At 35.8% G+C, this 18,329-nt stretch overlaps 1 protein-coding gene across 2 annotated transcripts in view; it reads right to left on the bottom strand.

Moving 5' to 3' along the window:
- The window catches only part of LOC131682206 (protein disks lost), a 763,875-nt gene that overhangs the window by 130,295 nt on the left and 615,251 nt on the right, over positions 1-18,329 (bottom strand). For both annotated transcript variants that reach the window (XM_058963527.1, XM_058963526.1), the window contains exons 4-5: positions 9,794-10,323; positions 5,420-6,938 (exon numbers count right to left, since the gene is read on the bottom strand). In XM_058963527.1, coding sequence (XP_058819510.1) covers positions 5,420-6,938; positions 9,794-10,323 — 2,049 coding nt within the window. The remainder of the gene's footprint in view (positions 1-5,419; positions 6,939-9,793; positions 10,324-18,329) is intronic.

Here is an 18,329-nt window from a genome sequence, read left to right on the forward strand (position 1 = left end):
GTTAAAAAATGTGGTTTCGAGAAAAACGCAGTTAAAGTTTTCAATGCACTCGGGATATACTCGGGCGTTGCAGCAGAATTGCAAATTTGAACATTTAGCAGTAATTGTCGCCTGCGGTGTTTTGGTATATCACTTTTCAGACCCATAAAAAAATTTATTTTTTAAAAATTCTAAAATGCTGGAACTTCTCAAAACGATCCAGGAAAGAGCCGTTGAATCCGAGTTTACCAACTTTGGCAATTTAATTTCGTGGAATGCTGGGAAGACGTCGATGTAGATAGCATTGACTTGCTGACGTGTTTATGGTGATCGTATAATGAAAAATGTGTGTATGGTACTCAGCTTTTGAAAGTAGATCGATTAGGGAAACATCCGTTGTGAGATTCAGATATATGGGAGACTGAGGAGACTTGATCCCTGGGGAGACTCAATCATCGTAACTCAAAGTCGGATCAGAATACATTAATCGAATATACTAGAAAGTTGCGTATCGTCGTGCGGTACTACTTTGGATATGTGGGGCATCTTTGCACAATATAGTTTTTCAATATTTACTAACAGACGCGCTTTTATCAGTTTTATTATACCTTTGACATTTGTAGAGCCATGTCTTTTAAACATGTTCCATATGCCTTTTGTCATATTTCTTAAAACAGTTTACCAAAACAAACAAAACACTTCAAGGGTCGATAAAAGTGATTGGAGGCTCGTAAAATAAGACTGCTCAACAAAATAGAAAATCTTAAGTGTACTGAGTCCCCATACTGTTTTCGGAAAAAAAGAAGAAAAAAGATGAAAAATGGCGTTTTCCGTTTGTTTCTAGTATGTAAGGATCGGTTTTTATGAGCATATGAAGATTTTTGTGTCTTTAAAAAAGTTGTTTTAATATCATTATCAACGACTTTTCCGAAGATACCAAACTACTAAATAATGTTTTGAGTTTATTCTCCGTAATCCTGTCCAAGAGAATTAATTACCAAAATTGTTTTTTCAAGAGATGCTCTGTATTATGTTGTATAATTTCTTTGAAGAATTCTTGACATAAAAAGTGCAAACCTTGAGAAAATGGCCTTGTGTACTAATTACGCCATCAATTTAGCACTCAAATATACGTCATAAAGAGCCCCTTATTTCACTTTTTTATTTTGCGAAATTTTCAATCCCACCTGGCTATTTTTATAATTGATAATTCAAAAAATCTTTAAATGCTCTTAAAAACCTATTCTGACATACTAGAAATAAACTGATATTGACCTTTTTCATAATTTTCCTTTATTCTACACTAAAAACAATATGCAGTCTCAACCCATTCAAGTTTTTCTGACAAGTAACGTTGTAGGGTAAGGTGGGGCAAATCCGACCGTTGGGTAAACCCGACCCCCCTCTGCTACCGAAAATCAGAAGCACTACGCGAACTAATATCAATGTTGTCGTGTAGAGCATCGAAAATAATCATAATGGTGGTATGACAGCATTTTATTAGTCTACATTGAGATGCTCATACGACAAAAAGTGTGTTTTTACAACTTTTGATTTGACTTTTGTGCATCATTGACTACAGGATATTTCTGATTGTTAAAGTGATTGCATAATAAATGTAAGTGGATTTAAATTCTTTGATTTAAGTCCTACAAAGTGCATAAATGAATTTAGTTCAACCTTTTTCATATATTTTTTAATTGCATCGTAATGAAAAATGACGCGGTGGGGCAAATCTGACCTCTAAATATTGGGGTAAATCCGACCGGTTTTTTCCTAAGAAATTTTTTATTTATTATATTAAAATATATTTTTATTGTTATTATTTATTATTTTTATGCAAAATGGTTCATAATTACAAACGAAAGACACAAAAACGTGATGATTATAGTATTCGTCGAGCAATTGCTCCGATGCAAATGGGAATATCATTACGTGCTACTGCTAGTGATTTTAGCATTCCAAGATTGATTTTGAACTCCATTTTCTTCATGTTACAATTCAATAACACAACATTCATTGATTTATCATTGAAAAACCATAAAATTTGACTAATATCTGCACTAAATCAACCAAAAACATAGGGGGTCGGGTTTACCCCACCATTTTTGAAAACAGCAAAAATGAACATTTTTGTAAAACGCTTGTATCTCAAGATATTCCGAAGATCCACCTTTAATTTGGTATATAAAACGACTTGATCCGATGTAAAATGAGCATTTTACAGCCAAAACTATTTACTAGGTCGGATTTGCCCCACCTTACCCTAAATGTTAAATTGAAATGAATCTCTTATTTTAGAAAAAGCGAAAAATGCGTGATACTTTATTGTTGAAAAAGCCTCTGATATCAGTAAAAATTAATGATATTTCAATGAAAGTATATAAAACTGGTTAATTTTTATTTTATATCGAATTCAAGAAGTGTGCAAAATAGCCCCCAGCTAGTCCACAAAAAATATTTTTGAACGCTATATCAAAAACTTTTTTATGTGTGAACCAATTCTGCTCATATTTGGCATAAATAATACATATGACGATAAATCTATGCTAATATGATACAAATCCATCGAGTATTGAAGGAGTTATAATTCGTCAAAATTGGAAAATTGATAAAAAGTGCGCAAAGAAGCCTCGCACGACGGTAGTTCTATTAAAGAATAAATTTCTTTAATACCAAAAAAAGAAATTGGACATGTGTAACCAAATTTTTACCGATGTAACACAAAAAATCTCTGAAGAAGATTTATTTTCTAAATTTTCAAACTTTTATACAATTGATAAAATCACCCACTACACTACTTTTGCATACAAAATTACAGAAGAATGTCAATTATATGAATACGTTTTGATTGAACAGATTTTTTTGTTCAACTATATTTTTATTAAAGTTTGCTGAAATGGATGCTATGGGTTCACTTGATCCCTTTAAATTCGTGGAGATTTGATCCCCTTCACCGTTGCTCATATACACCGCTGAACATAACCAGAAGAATTGAAGTCATTGTTGCCACAAGAAAACAAAAATTTGTTAAAAATGAACGCTTAATCATCCAGAAACTTAACTGTAATTGTTTACTAGAGTACACGTAGCAACATGCATCCCACATTTCACGCTTCTCAACCATAACAACAGACAGCTTTCGAATAATTGCACGGAGATTTGGGGAATTCGTAAAAAAATCAGGTGAGAGATACGTAACATATAGTAACAAAAATAACAATATCTAACCACAACAATCTAATCAATACCGCAATCCATTTATAACATTGAATAGGGTAAGGTACCTATTTTACCCTATTAGGGAGGGTGCCACATTATTTAATTATTTATTAATGTTATTATTTCAGCTTTTTTGTTTTGTTATTAAGAGCCAATATAATAAGAAAAATGTCTTGAGAATGGTGATATTCTTCTGTTCAAGCGCAGCAAAAACTCTAATTGAGTACCCCAATTATCACAATACCATTTTAGCCAATGCTTTGAGCAAATATGGCAGACGCTGCTCTAACCAAAGGGTGATAATAGAAACATGGCAAAAATAGGCTTATTACCCTACATGCTCTTTTAAACACGTTTTAAAAGAGGAATCAAGTGTCCCCAAATTAGGGATCGAGTCTCCACTAATCTAATTTTTTTGTTGTTTTCCAGAAATGCTCATAGCTCTCATGCATTTTTTATAATTAGCAGTCATCCCTAGAAACTATAAAAGACGACAAAAATACTTAGTTTTTTTGTCATTTCAAGGAGTTGGATTGAAAAATAAAAACGGGATCAAGTCTCCTCAATCTCCCCTATAGTTAGAGTAATTATGGGTGATGAAATCAAGAACAATTAATTCAAACGGCTTGGACACCGCACATAATGCATTCGAAACTTCTGGCGGGCAAAGCAGAAGTCCAGCAGGTGATTATTACTATATATTGATACAAACACTAAAGAAGATTACAAGTAGTAATCGAAATACTGGCATCTGTTAAATGGTGAAATACAAGTGCATTTAACTATAAACAAACATAGTGGTATTAAATGGAAGAAAAACCTATGTAAAGTATTACTATTACTATTACTATTTAATTTGACTAGACCGTCGGTGTTGTAATCATCCAAGAGCCTTGTCTAGATACAGAGAACCATTCGAAAAGGCTTCATGAACACGCTCTTCACGTTAATCTATCAAAAACAGGCATTGCATTTATCGCTCATATGAGTAAATGCGTGGGTATTACTTGCTACTGAGATAATAAAAACTCACATTCTCACACGAACACTCACTCAACTTCTCTGGATAAATACAACGTGTTATTTCTCCGGATAAATAAACCCGCCGGAGAATGAGTTTATCACGGTATCCTTTTTGCGCTCGCTGCCTTGCTGTCGCTACTCCAAAACATGAAAAAAAAAAAACCAAGTCTATCGTATTTCTTTGCGGCTTTTCTTTGAAATTAAGTGTATATTTTGACGCTTTTATTGATTTCCACGAAATTAAAATATTATCACCTTCTCCGGTGAGAAGAAAAAAATAAAATAAATTTTATCCGGAAAATTATTCTCACGCTATTTGTGGAGACGGAGAATTTTGCGACTCATCTTATCTCGGAAAAGTTGGACATCGGATAAGCTTCTTCTCGCGTGAGTAAGAGAGAATTACAATGCCTGATCAATAACAAAAATTGTTTTCAAAATCTATTTTATTTAATTTAAAAATCACCTATTTGTTTCAGTTCTATTTATTTTTGTGCATCACAAGACTTACTAGGTGTTGAAACCTCAAGACAAAAATACGAATCTACTAATCCACAATATAACGCTCTAACTTAACACGTTCAAGCATATCCATTATCACACGCCTCCAGCCCAATTTCAATAGAATAGAGACCCAAACTGTTAAGTAGTACGGCTTTATTAATGCTTTCGAAATAATTTATTACCTTCCTCTACCCATTCAATACTGTACTGCTGCTGGTCTCGTGTTAGCGCCGAATATGTGTCTTCAAGAAAACCGAAGGACGATAGCCCGATAGATTGTTTAACGGATTATAATCGGTTGAATGGGCATACTTCAAACATGTTGAATATTGAAATCGCCTTAGCGCGACGACGTAAAGGAAGACGGCAACAGCTGGTACCAACGAATGTGCTTCGCGTCGTGATTCACACCCACCAAGCTCGAGACGGTTGATTTTTGAATGGCCCTAGTGCCGGTTGATTGATTAATATTAAATTGCTGTTACAACATGGGAATTTAAGTAGACCTACGGAGCTGATGAGTTGAAACGAGGCGCGATTAATCAGGTGGAAAAATAGCGCGAACTAAATAGGCATAAATGATTAATTTATTGGGAATTCTAGCAGGTGGTTGGACTAAACTATGCTAATGTGTCAAAATAAAGTTCTCAAGATAATTATTCCAATACAAAGATTACTTATCAGAACTCACCTATATATTGTGCAGAAAGCATCCCGCTGCTTCTTGAAGGCACCAAACTCCCGATCAGAGGGAAAATGCTCTCTGGTGTCCGCTTCCTGCTGATAGAATACATTGATCCCGCTGCCACTGTTGATTATGTTCATCGATCCATCCAGGAGCTTTTGACCACTGCAATCGAGCTGCAGCTTCTGAGTGTAAACATCTCTTAAGAAACTATTCAGCGATTGGTTGTGCACTGCGATGCGCTCGTTTTCAATAAGCACCTTAAGACTTGTGCTGTCGAGAAGCGCTAGGAGATTTTTTTGACGATTAAGCGCACCCATAGCAAAGTAGATGCAATTGTTGAGATTTTTCAACACACTCCCAGCTTGTGCGATCGCTTTGGGGGGATCACTTTCATCGGCAGTTTCAAGCGGAGGCGAACCTTCGAGTGGATCAAATTCGGTGTTAATTAAGTTGATTAAATACGCAATCTCTGACAGGACATTTGGGGTGAGGTTGAGGTCGATTAGCACAGTGTAAACATCCACCATGCGGTCAATTAAGGCTGGCAGTGTGACCCGATCCAACTCGATTCGAACCGGTTGAGCAGTAGCCCCACCTTCAGACAGCTTCCGTGGTGTGATGATTGAGTTTCGTAGGGCTGTCTGAAGCATTCTGTTCGTATCAGGATTTTGTTCATCAGCGGCTTCGAAGCTGCTTTTGATGATGTCTTTATAATTTCGTAGCAGACCTCGTTCATCCTTCTGAGAGAGATCCAATTCCAGGCTGTCCTCCGTCAGATTAATTAAATTATTATCCGATTTAAACGATGAGCTGGTAAAGTCGTGCTTGTTAGAGGTGGTGGATCTGCTGAGTATTGTTGTTGGCGTGACTCGTTGTTTAGACTTTCCCTCGGCAGGACTCACCGAATTGTCCAGCTCAAAACTAGATCCACCCAGCCTACTGGTGAGTGTCTTGCTTACCGTGATTGGAGTTACACGTTTTTTGCCTCGGTGCTGCTCGCTTCCGGGGGTCGATGGCTGCATGGAGGCTTTCAGACCCGGGAACTCATTCTCCATGAAGAGCGAGTTTGATTTGCTGCTGCTATCTTTACTGTTATTCGCACTGCTGGACGTTGCCCCCTTTCGCGGCTTAGATTTCAGCGAGGAGTGGGTAATGAAGTCACCCAGACAAGGTGAACTGGTCTGACGACTGGCGGCACTGTTATTATGCTGGTTGTAGTTGCCAAAGGACCGATCGTGACTGCGACGTGAGTCATTGCGAGAACCGTTACCTGGCGCCGACTGATTGTTCGGAGTTGAGCAATCCAGATTCCAGGAGTTGCGTGATCCTTTGCCGGAACGGTTGCCGGAGTTGATGATTGGGGTGCTGGTGTTCAGCTGATGTATGAGATGTTTGGCGCCGTGGCTTCTGAGGGGCGTGCTACTGTTGGTGGAATCAATTTTGCCTGCCACCGTCGGAGTGCTGATTCGAGCGATTGGGATCGGGCTAAGAAGTGCGTCGGTGATGATTGGCGTTGTAAGTTCTGGAAGAAACGGGAAAAATAATACCATTAGGGTTTGGTTCTTGAAATTTGTTAAAAATTGTCTGGCATTCGAAAAGCATATGCGAAATTTTACAGTTCAGTTTTTCATTAGAAAAAAATCAATTACGTTGGCTTTCTACGAAAAAAATGTTAAGTGGGACTGTTATACGGAGAAATCAGAAAATTCAGTTCCATCACGATCTATGGAAATGTTGTTTATTATTCCTCTTGTTTACAAAAATGCACGTCGCGAGCTATCAGGAAATTTCTGGCTACATCAAAATCGGAAGTGCATGCGTTCGCTATGTAATAAGTGTTTGGAAGCGATGGCAGTGATACAGGATTGATATTACTACCGCAATTATTGAAATCGCACACACCTCTTTCTATGCCAACCAATTTTTCCTGTCCCATAGTCTAGCATAATGTATTTCAGAAATAAGCGCTACGTTATTATATTTTATTATGCACTTTTTGGATTCTTTGTTAGTGGAACAATTAAGGATGTCCCTCATCAAATTTCCTAACGGAAAAAAACATTGTAGAAAATAACCCGTTGGGTATTTTCTCTTGAAAATTTGGGTAGAAGTAGTTAAGATTGTATTGCATACATTGTATTTTTATCGCTGTCAGTTTTTCGAGAATTGGAAAAAATGGCGTCACCCAAAAAGCTACGCAGCGATTAGATCTTGCACAAGCACCTGGAAAATCCTCAACGCTCTTATCGGGACATCGAAAAACAACAACGGAATCTTACAGTCAACGGTAAGCCGTGTGATTAAACGTTACTACCAAACTGTGCGCATCGAACGAAAGGAGAAATGAGGTCAGAATGGATGTGAAAGCGTTTAAGCGGAATCCAAATGATTTGGTTAGGGATATAGCCAAAAAGTTGAATCTGTCCAAGTCATTAGTTTAGAGAACCAAGGACCGGGAGTCACTGTGTACGTACAAAGTGTACAAGGCTCCAAATCGTGACGAACGATAAAATACGGTGATGTTTCGGAGGAAGTAAAGAAGCAGAAACTTTTAAAGTTTGACAATAAGTACATGATTTAGCAAGCGATCTGTGTATGTGGCAAACGGAGTGCACCGTTCGTTACTACCGGGGCTGTAACCGGGAGGATCTACCTTAACCTTCCGACAGTCGTGCTAGTGCACTGAGTGCACGCTGCTCTGAAAACCTAGCGAAATCGTCTTAGTGCACCAGCGGCTGCTCGTTCAGTGGGCCATAAGCGCGACTTCCGGAGGGTTAAGGAGTGTCTACAGAAGCCAACGGGGTTCCGAGGAGGTCAAATCTGAGGAAGACATGAAGAAAAAGTGGGTTTTCATACAGAAGAAGATGCAGCTAGATGTTGTACAGGACCTAATGAATGGAGTTAAGCGAAAGGTGCGAGCGCACAGTGTTTTAAAACGTCGTTTTCGTGCTCAAAATTAATAGCGTCTAAACCGTTGACTTTAGAAGTATAGTTTGTTTGGAGAAGTTGTTGTTCTTATGATTGCGCATCTACAGGAGTATACCGTCCCGTGATTAATTCACCTATAAGTGATATACGAAATTTATTTTCCGAACTAATTAAGATAGAGACTTTGTATCTTCGGCAAAGTTGTAGCAAATAATACTACAAAAGAAATTGCTGAAGACACCATATATCTAGCTTTAATAGTTTACATGTTATGGAACATATTATATGGAAGACTCCTTAAAATTAGTTTTTTCATGATAACTTTTTTTAGACATTCTCCTATCTTCTTGGAATCTTTTACAAAGTTGTTTGCGGTATCGAAACACATGTTTTTGCCGAACATAGTTTCTTCTTATCTGATGAATTTAAAAATATATTTCAAATTTTACGATATTTCCACCTTAAATAACTCGTTAAGGAGCAAACAACATCATAACATACTTAAAGTACTAGCTTTTAACTTTTATATAGTGGCACGATTGTTAGTCGACGCGATTATCCCCGAGTATTATGTTCAAAACAATATCCCATCGCAGTGGTTTAAAACGATTTTTTTTGTTTCATATTAGAAATGATTCAATATGCATGTATTCATGAACTGATTCATGATTCCTAGTATATTAATCACCATATGTATCCCACAAAATAAAATATTTTTGATTCGATTATCCCAAGTGAAATTTTCCTGGGCACATCGGATAATTGGATCTGGCCTGTATTTGTAAACATCTCCAATATTTTCGAAATCTAGTGACACTTGATACCATAAGTAACAATGAAAACAAAAATGGTATGATACTCGAGGTTTACTCAAATTTAAGCTTTTGGATTATGGCTAGTTTTTTGGCTTAACTACTCATATATAAGCCCTTTAGTTTGATAGCATAAACGTAAACAATTATGTAATTTCGATTTTTAGAAAATCTGCGCTGTTCTACTACCGTCATCGTAGATTTTTTATATCGTGTTTCTGACCATTTAGTCGACCCCATCCACTGTGTTACTTTCAACCTAGCGTGACTACTCCTCAAGAATATATCCAAAGTTCGGATCATCAAAGTTATTATTTTGTTAATCTTTTTCGGTTTTCAGAAAAGCTCATAATATACAAAAACTAGAATCAAAACAACTTTTATGTTGAATTGAATCTTTACAGTGAAAATTGTCAATACTGACCAGTAAAACTGTTAAGCACAAAAACTGGCTACTCTATTGCAACCTGCTGACCGATAAATCGTTATGTAATTGTGCCAATGCTACGGACTATGATTTACCGAGCTTTTCTCCGATCTATTGAATGGTAAATCACACTCCGTTTCAATGCAATCAGTTATACCTTTTCCCGACGCCGCGGCAGATGCCACTGGCGCAAAAAGCGTTTCTACTTACTTTCATTTTCACTCCTTTCATAACTGTGCCGGTGATGGTGAATGGCATCAATTCGTTCGGCTGAAACAATTGATGCCGCTGGAAATAGGTCGGCCCTTCGCCTTGATGCAACTTCCCCCGCCGTCGATGCCGGTGATTCCCCAATCGCAGAGCAAGATTTCTGATCGCCGTCAATTTTCCGAAACCCCACATGAAAGTCCTTATCCTCCTCCGCGGTGCTTGAACCGGCAAACAAATCACGTGAAATCGATCGGCCCGATTGCGATCGACTTCCGGACGCATCCAGTTGTTGTTCATCGATCCCACTCGTATCTTCTTTCTGCCAGCTGGACGACGTCAGTAGTGATGGAGCAGCCGTTGTTTGTCGATCGATTGCCGTCGTCTTGTTCGAAGTTGATACCGATACGGGAGCATTGTACGTGCCGGCGGAATCGGCTGTGGATGTGATTGACGGCTTCCTACCACTGCTGGTCGCAACCGGGAGAACTTTCTTCGGGGTATCACACATTGAGGGAACACATTTTGTGAAGCTGAAATAAAAGCAAAAAAAAGGTTTATGAAAATAGCGCACATGATTTTGGAAATATCAGATTTTATTAGAAAATATTTTTTGGTCGAGTATCTGTTACATAATTATAAGTTCTACTTAGTTAAAACGGCCAGGAGAATCTACGGATATTTTCCAATTTGCTTAACAGTCATTCTCCCAACAAAACACGCGATGTTACTCTGCAAATAGTTGGAATTAATTTCTGACAGCAACTATTACCGTAACAACCATGCAAGCAGCTCAACCGAAAAATGCGAGGTCAGAGAAAAGCTTTACATGTGCTAATGGTGAACATTTACATGGCGAAAATTTGTTCTGGCAGCGCCTGGAGCTTTCTTTCTCTATTTGCCAAACAACCTTGTGTCGTTATTTAATTAGAAACAACACACGAATGCAATTAAATAGAAAAAAGTGCATTTAAGGCATAACACCATCGCGGCCGGTGCATTCCATTTTATAACTTGCTAACCCAATTCCTTCGATTAGCTGCAACATTTTTTCACACTTTTCCTCTTTTTCTTCAAGCGACGATTAGCCGATGAGAAGCGGCGGCGCTGCTGCGGGATTGCGGTCGATGTAGTGTGGTGGTCTGTTCGCTCGCTGCTGTGTCGGTCGGTCAGCAGCTGTTTGTTTGCGATCAAGCAAGCAAAAAAAAAGTGCTCGCTGGAAATCAAATCCTCGCTATCACTATCACTATCGATGGACCCCGATGGTGGTGGCGAATCGTGAGTGCGGTAATGCATAAACAAATGAAAAATATGTTGACCACCATCGCCATGAAGCTAATGTTGATTTTATTGGCTTGCTAGTTATGATAATCGTAGTCGAAGGTGGGCGGGTGAGAAAATCCAATGAGCGCGTAAAGTCCGACGAAAAACAGTTCAGGTAATGCGGCGGTTAGGGCGTAATAACAATAATAGGCTGGAAATAATTCAGTGCAGTTATTATTTAATCATTGGCTGCTTGTTTGCTTGCCAACCATCGGGTACTTTTTCTTTCATTTTGCTACATTGATAATCGTTCTGCTTCGGTCTCGCGGTTCAGTAGGTTTTACTGGTTAAGTATTCATTAGGAGCGGAGCGTCAATGAAGTGCTGATCGTGTGGTGGTGACACCCAACAGCCTAGCCTACCGACCGCAGCGTTCATGTACGTCTGCCTAGGCTTTTGCTTCGCTCGGTACTCGGGTATTAGGTAAAGCTCTGTAATGGCTCGTAATTTCTTTATGCCTCTAACTAAGCGATGCTGGAGGAGACGGTAGATACGGCAGCATGATATCACGCAGACATGTTAATTAAACCAATAATTCTAAGATTATAAATGCGAGTTTGTTGACAATGTGTCAACTTAAGCTGACACACGTGAAGATGCTCGCAAATCTATAAAGTTAGATAATTATAATTTATAACCCGGTTTTAGTAAAAACCTGATAGTACAGTGTGAAAATCCATTTAATGTTAATATTTCGTCGACATCAACACTTGATAGAGGGTCGAAGAATTGAAGAGTGAGTAGTTGAGCGTATGTTAGGTTGAGACATCCCTTTCCACCACTATACATTCACAGATACAGTATCCAAATTAAGGCAGAATTTTTACCCCGCCTGCAACTACTCGATTCAATTGAAATAACATGCAAAAAACTTGTTCATGATTTTGTGAAAAAAAATCACGAATTGGTTGATGAACTTCGTGACCAAGCTGCAATCACTAATAATAAACCTCGTATTCATGAAACTGTTTGTGTTTTCACAAAATTAGTTCACTAGTTCAAAAATTTTAGGATATACTGCTTTGCATTACCTCTCTGCTACAAAATTTTTGTTTTGCTTAAAAAATTTAAATGGTCATCCTCTTCATTTAACATATTACATTTTTATGACCAATAACAAATAAGTTAACAACAACATTTCATAGGCACGACTGTAGTTTTTTCTCTAAAAACGTGCGAAAAATTATTCATGCGAAAACGGCAAAGCACACAGCGTGATGTCTTCCAGGATGCTTTATGATGATCTAAGACCTTCATTTTGGTGGTATAGTTATAGTGATTAATCTCTCTTGAAGCGAGATATTTGTTACATTTTTTATAGTATGAAAATGAACAAATATCAAAATAATGAAGTATGAAGTCTTCAGAAATGTTAAAGAACCTGGTTTTGCGAACATCTTTACTGAAGACCAAAACATTCTATTCATAGTACACTCAAAGTTATATACCGTTATTTGTGAATAACCCCATTAAAACAACATTTTCAACATAACTTCTTAAATATCGTAGATTAAGTTTCAGCTTGTTCATGAAAGTTATTCGTCTTGTGAAGACACGTATCCTTTCTGAAGCGATCATTGGTCTTGCAACTTTGAAGTTTTTGGTTAATTTTTGATAAAATTATCACAAGTTTCAAAAGTAATAATTTTGAACGAAAAAAAAAACCGGCGGCCAGCTCTAGTTGCAATTAGAAGTGCTACACCAATCCTTTAAAACTTAATGGATTTCATTTGTCTCTCGTTGTCGCCAGTAGAGTTATAGATGATTTTTAAATACTAAAGTTTTTCAAAAAAAGCAACTTAATCCACCTAGCAGTGAGATGAGACATTTCTTACGCATGTCACTGTTGGATCATTCATCAATTTGCAGAACTCTTTTATTAGTTTGCAGTTTCTGGTCCTGAACGAATAAAACCTCAAATAAACTGAATAGAATATAGAAAATTAATAAAACGAACCAAATAAAAAAATAAGGCAAAAAATGCAAAACAACATGTTTTCAAATTCATAAAATGAGTACAATGATTTGTAAGAATCAAATTAATAAAATACATAAATCAAATTGGATTAGATCATTAACTGAAAAATTAGTCATTATATAAAAATAGTTATAGAATTAATTGAATAAATTAAACTGACTCAAACTAACACATTGAATAAAATAAACAAGTGGAATGACTGATTATGAAATATTAAAATTAAAGAAATGAACAAAATGAATCAAATGAATCAATTGAATCAAATGAATCCTATGAAACAAATCAAATGGATAGAACGAATTTAATGAATCCAGTGAAAACAATGAATGAGATGTACAAAATGAATAAAATGATTGTAATGAATGAAAAGAATAAAACTAATTAAAGAGTAAATGAATTGAATAAAAAGAATAAATAAAACAAACGAATCAAATAAACGAAACGAATAGAATTGATTAAATAAATAAAAAGAAGAAAATGAATTGATTAAAATGAAAAATAAGGCGAATGATATGACTAAAATTTATAAAAAAATTAACTGATCAGAGTGAATCCAAAGAATGAAATGAATAAAATAGATTAAATGAACCCAAATGAACAAAATGAATAAAAAGAATGCTGAATGAAATAAATAATTAAAATGCAAAAATCATATACTTAAAGCTAGTCAAATATTAAAAATGAATAGAATAATCAAGACGAATAAAATCCATGAAATGAAGAAACTGAAAAAATTGACTATTTAGAATGAAATTAAAAACCATTTTTGAATTAAGTAAATGAATAAACCGGATTGTATAAATTTGAGAACTATTGTATCAGAAAGTTATAAATTGTTTTTGATAATCCCATCATCTGAAAAATGGCTAATTAATATGCAATCAACTTTCTAAAGTTTTCATTCTTTTTTGTTTTAACCTTTTTGTTTTCGTTGTTCTTTTCTTGGCGGCGTCGTTTGCGATTATCTGGTATTTCCACTTTATTGAAGAACCTTAATTAGTTATCAGGAACCTGGAACGTTCAATTTGTTCTGGAATTCAAAGTTGTCATTTTGGTTACATATTCCCAAAAAAAAAGATTTTTCTACAGAATACGTAAATATGCGCAATTGAAAATAGTAAAGTAAGACAAGGTCACATATGCTTTCAAACCCCTTAAACAGAGAGCGACAGAGAAAGAATGCGATTCGTGAATGCGACGGGCAGAATTTTCAAAATTTTCATTTACATTGATGTAAATAGTGTGAAGTTTCTAGGCTATGTCGATAGCACAAAATCCGTGCATTCAGTAGCTAATAATATACTCTCTTTCCAGTCATCCTTATAGCGTGTATATTGTTTTGTTCGGAATTCTCGTTCAGGAAATATGGATAAATGAGTCCTATACAAACCAATACTACGAAAAAGAAATGGTTCAAATTTTCAGGATAAGTATTTAATTTGTTAGAAACGCAAGAGCCATTGAAAGTGTCACTTGATATAAAACTGCTCTAGATGGATAGGCATGCTTGACATTACAAGTCTTAATTTTCTGCGAATAAATACGTTTCTTCGTGTTCATTTGTTGTTACACAGTAATGTGAATGACAAAAATGTAGACCAAACGTTTCAGTACACAGCACATCCAACGCCTCTCTACTAATTGTGACTGCCATTGAAACATGAATTGAATTTTACTTAGTATAGAGCAAAAATGTACAACGATAAGTTAGAAGAAACATTGTACTTGTATCCCGCATCGAGAATGGGGTCTTTAGGAGACTTATTAAATTAAATATTTTTCTAGAGAGCCATGAATTTCCTTAATTATAGTGTATATAAAAGCTCTGAATAGAACTGAATTAAATTGGAGTTGATGTAGTTTTCGAATTTTGGTCGCCTGCCAACCCATAGTTCAACGTTTCGGAGGGATACACCTTTCATCTTGAGGGTGTGAACATTTGAAAATAGTTATAGTTTTCTCATAATACAAACATTTTGCAAATTTTCTCAGGACTATAAAATAATTTACTTACCAAGTAGGATGTAATATTAAGCTTTTTTCATAAAATAAAACGCAAAAATCTATTTACAGAGTAAAAATCTATAATACAGAATAGTATTGTCTTCTCAAACCTCCACAATTACCTCGTACACATGAATGGACATTAATAAATGTTTCAGGTTATCAGAAGATCTTATCACAAAACTTAGAAATGGATTAAGAAACAGTAAGAAATATCTGAGTCGTGACAGTTACCAGGAACACGAAGGAAGGAAGAGAGAGAGAGAGTGAGTGTTTAGTGCCGTGACCTTATAGAGTATAATTATATGAGAAATCTTTTATCTCACTACTAGGTGAATTACTTGATGATCTGTGTATTAATATACCATCAACATTTACCTCACAATTGAAATGCAACGCCTAATCCAAGGGATAAATACATGAACTCTAGAAATTATTTCACTATGAACACATTATTTTATCGTTGAAATGAACTTACATATTAATTTTTGAGAAATAGTTTATTTATTATAGAGGTAATTCACATTTTTTCCAATATCGAATTCCTTGAATCGCGTAGATGTGTTTTCATACCCCGATATTCAAAATCGGTTTAGTTTTGCTCCTAAAACACCAGTAAAGCAATACTCTGTATGAAAAGGTCTCCTTTTTAATTAGTGAAAATTAGTAAGGGAGGAATAAAAATACAAAATGTTTAATATCTCCGCTGTTCGTGAACGGATTTTGACAGTCTATAGCTTGTTAGAAAGGTATTTTCATAAGCTTCATACTTCTATCTAAATTGTGCGATGTGATCGCTTTGTTTGAAAGTTATTCGCTTAAAACACATCTTTTGACAAGATCACCCATATCTCAGAAAGTAAACAACATATCGAAAAATAAAAATAATAGTGTCAAATGGTAACGTTAGGTCTTTCATTTGAAACTAGTTTCGTTAAGATCGGTTCAGCCATTGCTGAGATAATTACATGACATTTTGTACATACATACACACACAGACATTGTCTCAATTTGCCGAGCTGAATCGATTGGTTAAAAACGAAGACTTTGTTTCTTCAGCAAAGTTGTTGGCAAAAGAGTGCTCTACAATTTTGTTGAAAACAAAATCTTAGTATATGTAGTTGCAAGTAAGTTGATAAATATATCTTACATTTAGGGAAAATAATCAATAAAATGAAAGGGTTTTTAAGGTCCACAAATTTCTCCGAAGACGTAATTGACCCTAATTTAATAATTTAGGGGTAACTATCGCACAAAAAAACTAGTGTGGCACGATGGAATACAACTGATTCGCAACTTACCAATATTTTTTTCTAGGCGAAAAATAAAAAGAATATTATTTTTAGCAACCTTACACAAAATAGTTTTTTTTTGTTTTTCTAACTTTCTAATGATTTCAGCAAGTAAGGTATTTGTACAATTTGTGGAAATGCTATAAAGAGATTTTCACAGTAGCGACAAAGGCGGGGTGAAGCAGCAGATAATTACCTATATCGACTAAAAAGCCGAAAAATTAACGATGTTCGTGACTTCAGAAGCGTTATCTCGAAATTCGTAATTTTTCTTTGCATTATTGTCATATTTTATACAAGAGTTCCCCCTAAAAGTTTTGACGATTGTTCATAATTTCATAAGTCCTATCACGGCTTTCGTAATTTCTTTTAGCGTTATCGTAATATTTCATACTTGAGTTTATTTTGGAATTTGGCACGCGCTATATCGTTATATTAGTGATTCTTGTTCATAATATCAAAAGCTTTATAATGATTTTAGTAATTTTAGTAATATGTTATTCTTGAGCTTCCTATCGGAGTTTTTATGCGAAATACCGTAAACTTGGATGGTCAAAGTGCAAACAAAAACCAGTTCACGAATCAAACATGGATCCAGGAATAATATGTTGACTTCTGTGAAATTTTTCTCATGAAAATACACGACCACACAGGAAATGGTACATTTTATGAAAAAAATCTTCAACGCCAAGAGTTTTACGCGGCCACTGAAAAAGGAAAGGTTCAAAATAGGTTTAGGCAGCCAAAGTTGTCCAAGGTTATGAAAAAAGTACTTAGTTCAGCAGGCGATTTGCGTATGTGCATAGCTGTTCCGTTCTGTTTGGACCAGATCAATTTTCCAGTCACTATGAGGAATTGGCTCCGGCATAGCAAGTCGTACCTACGGTGACGAAAGCTCTCCAAACTCGACGGAATTGCGCACTATTGAGGAATTCCACGAAGATCCGTTCGAAAATCTTTGAAATCGTGACCGACCATGTTCGATTCCGATGAAACTTTACAGGGTTCATCGGTGCGGAAGACTAAACATTTTCCACAGTCGATGAGAGCATTTTGACTCAAAGGAATTTTGTAAAAGAGCATAGTAGTTTTAGCATGCAGAATTTTCAAAAAAAAAAAAAAGTTTGATTGCCGTATTTGATAAACTTTTGTTTTTGTGAAAATATCAAAAAAAAAAATTCAGTGCATATTCTTCCGTGCAGAATTATTTATATTCATTATTCATATAAATCTTGCTCAGATCGTTTTGCTGTAGAAAATGCGGTAATCAAACATATTTTTTCGAAAGAAATTAATGCAAAAACTTCTACATCCTTCCGAAAAATTGCTCTTGTGTTGAAATGTTCTAATTGCCATAGGAAATCATAGGCAGTCCTAAACCAAATACAACTGCAAAGTTTTGTTCGAATCACCGATGGTCATAGAGAGATCACAAGAAAACCAAGGAAATAGTTAGAAATGAGAAACAACTCAAAGCAAATTAGACACAACAGCAGTACGAAATCTGAAGGAAGATGCTAAACGTAAACCGCGACAATTCACAACGCAGGTATCACAAGCCTAATCCAATGTTTTTGGAGTTTTGTAGTCACAGAACTTCAAAAAGAAATTTAGATTGTCCATAGTATATAACAATATAATCCGTGTGCACTTGATTATGTTTGCACAGCTGTTATGTTAGCAACGGTCTGATCCATCTGGTTTTTGCCACCGAACGCGGAACGTCACGTTTACAAAATGCGAACCATTGCAGTAGCAACTTTTGAACGAACTATTCCAACAGTAATTGGAGTATTGGGGTGTTACTTCAAAAACTTCAAAAATAGAGCAGACATACGTTCCTCAACGAAACAGTTTTCCGTTTTAACTGTCAAGAAAAAACCGTTAATAAATTCATGGAATAAAATCAAGATTGTCGAAAATCGCTTAATTATGAATCATAA

Source organism: Topomyia yanbarensis, chromosome 2 (assembly GCF_030247195.1).
Source record: "Topomyia yanbarensis strain Yona2022 chromosome 2, ASM3024719v1, whole genome shotgun sequence".
Lineage (NCBI taxonomy): Eukaryota > Metazoa > Arthropoda > Insecta > Diptera > Culicidae > Topomyia > Topomyia yanbarensis.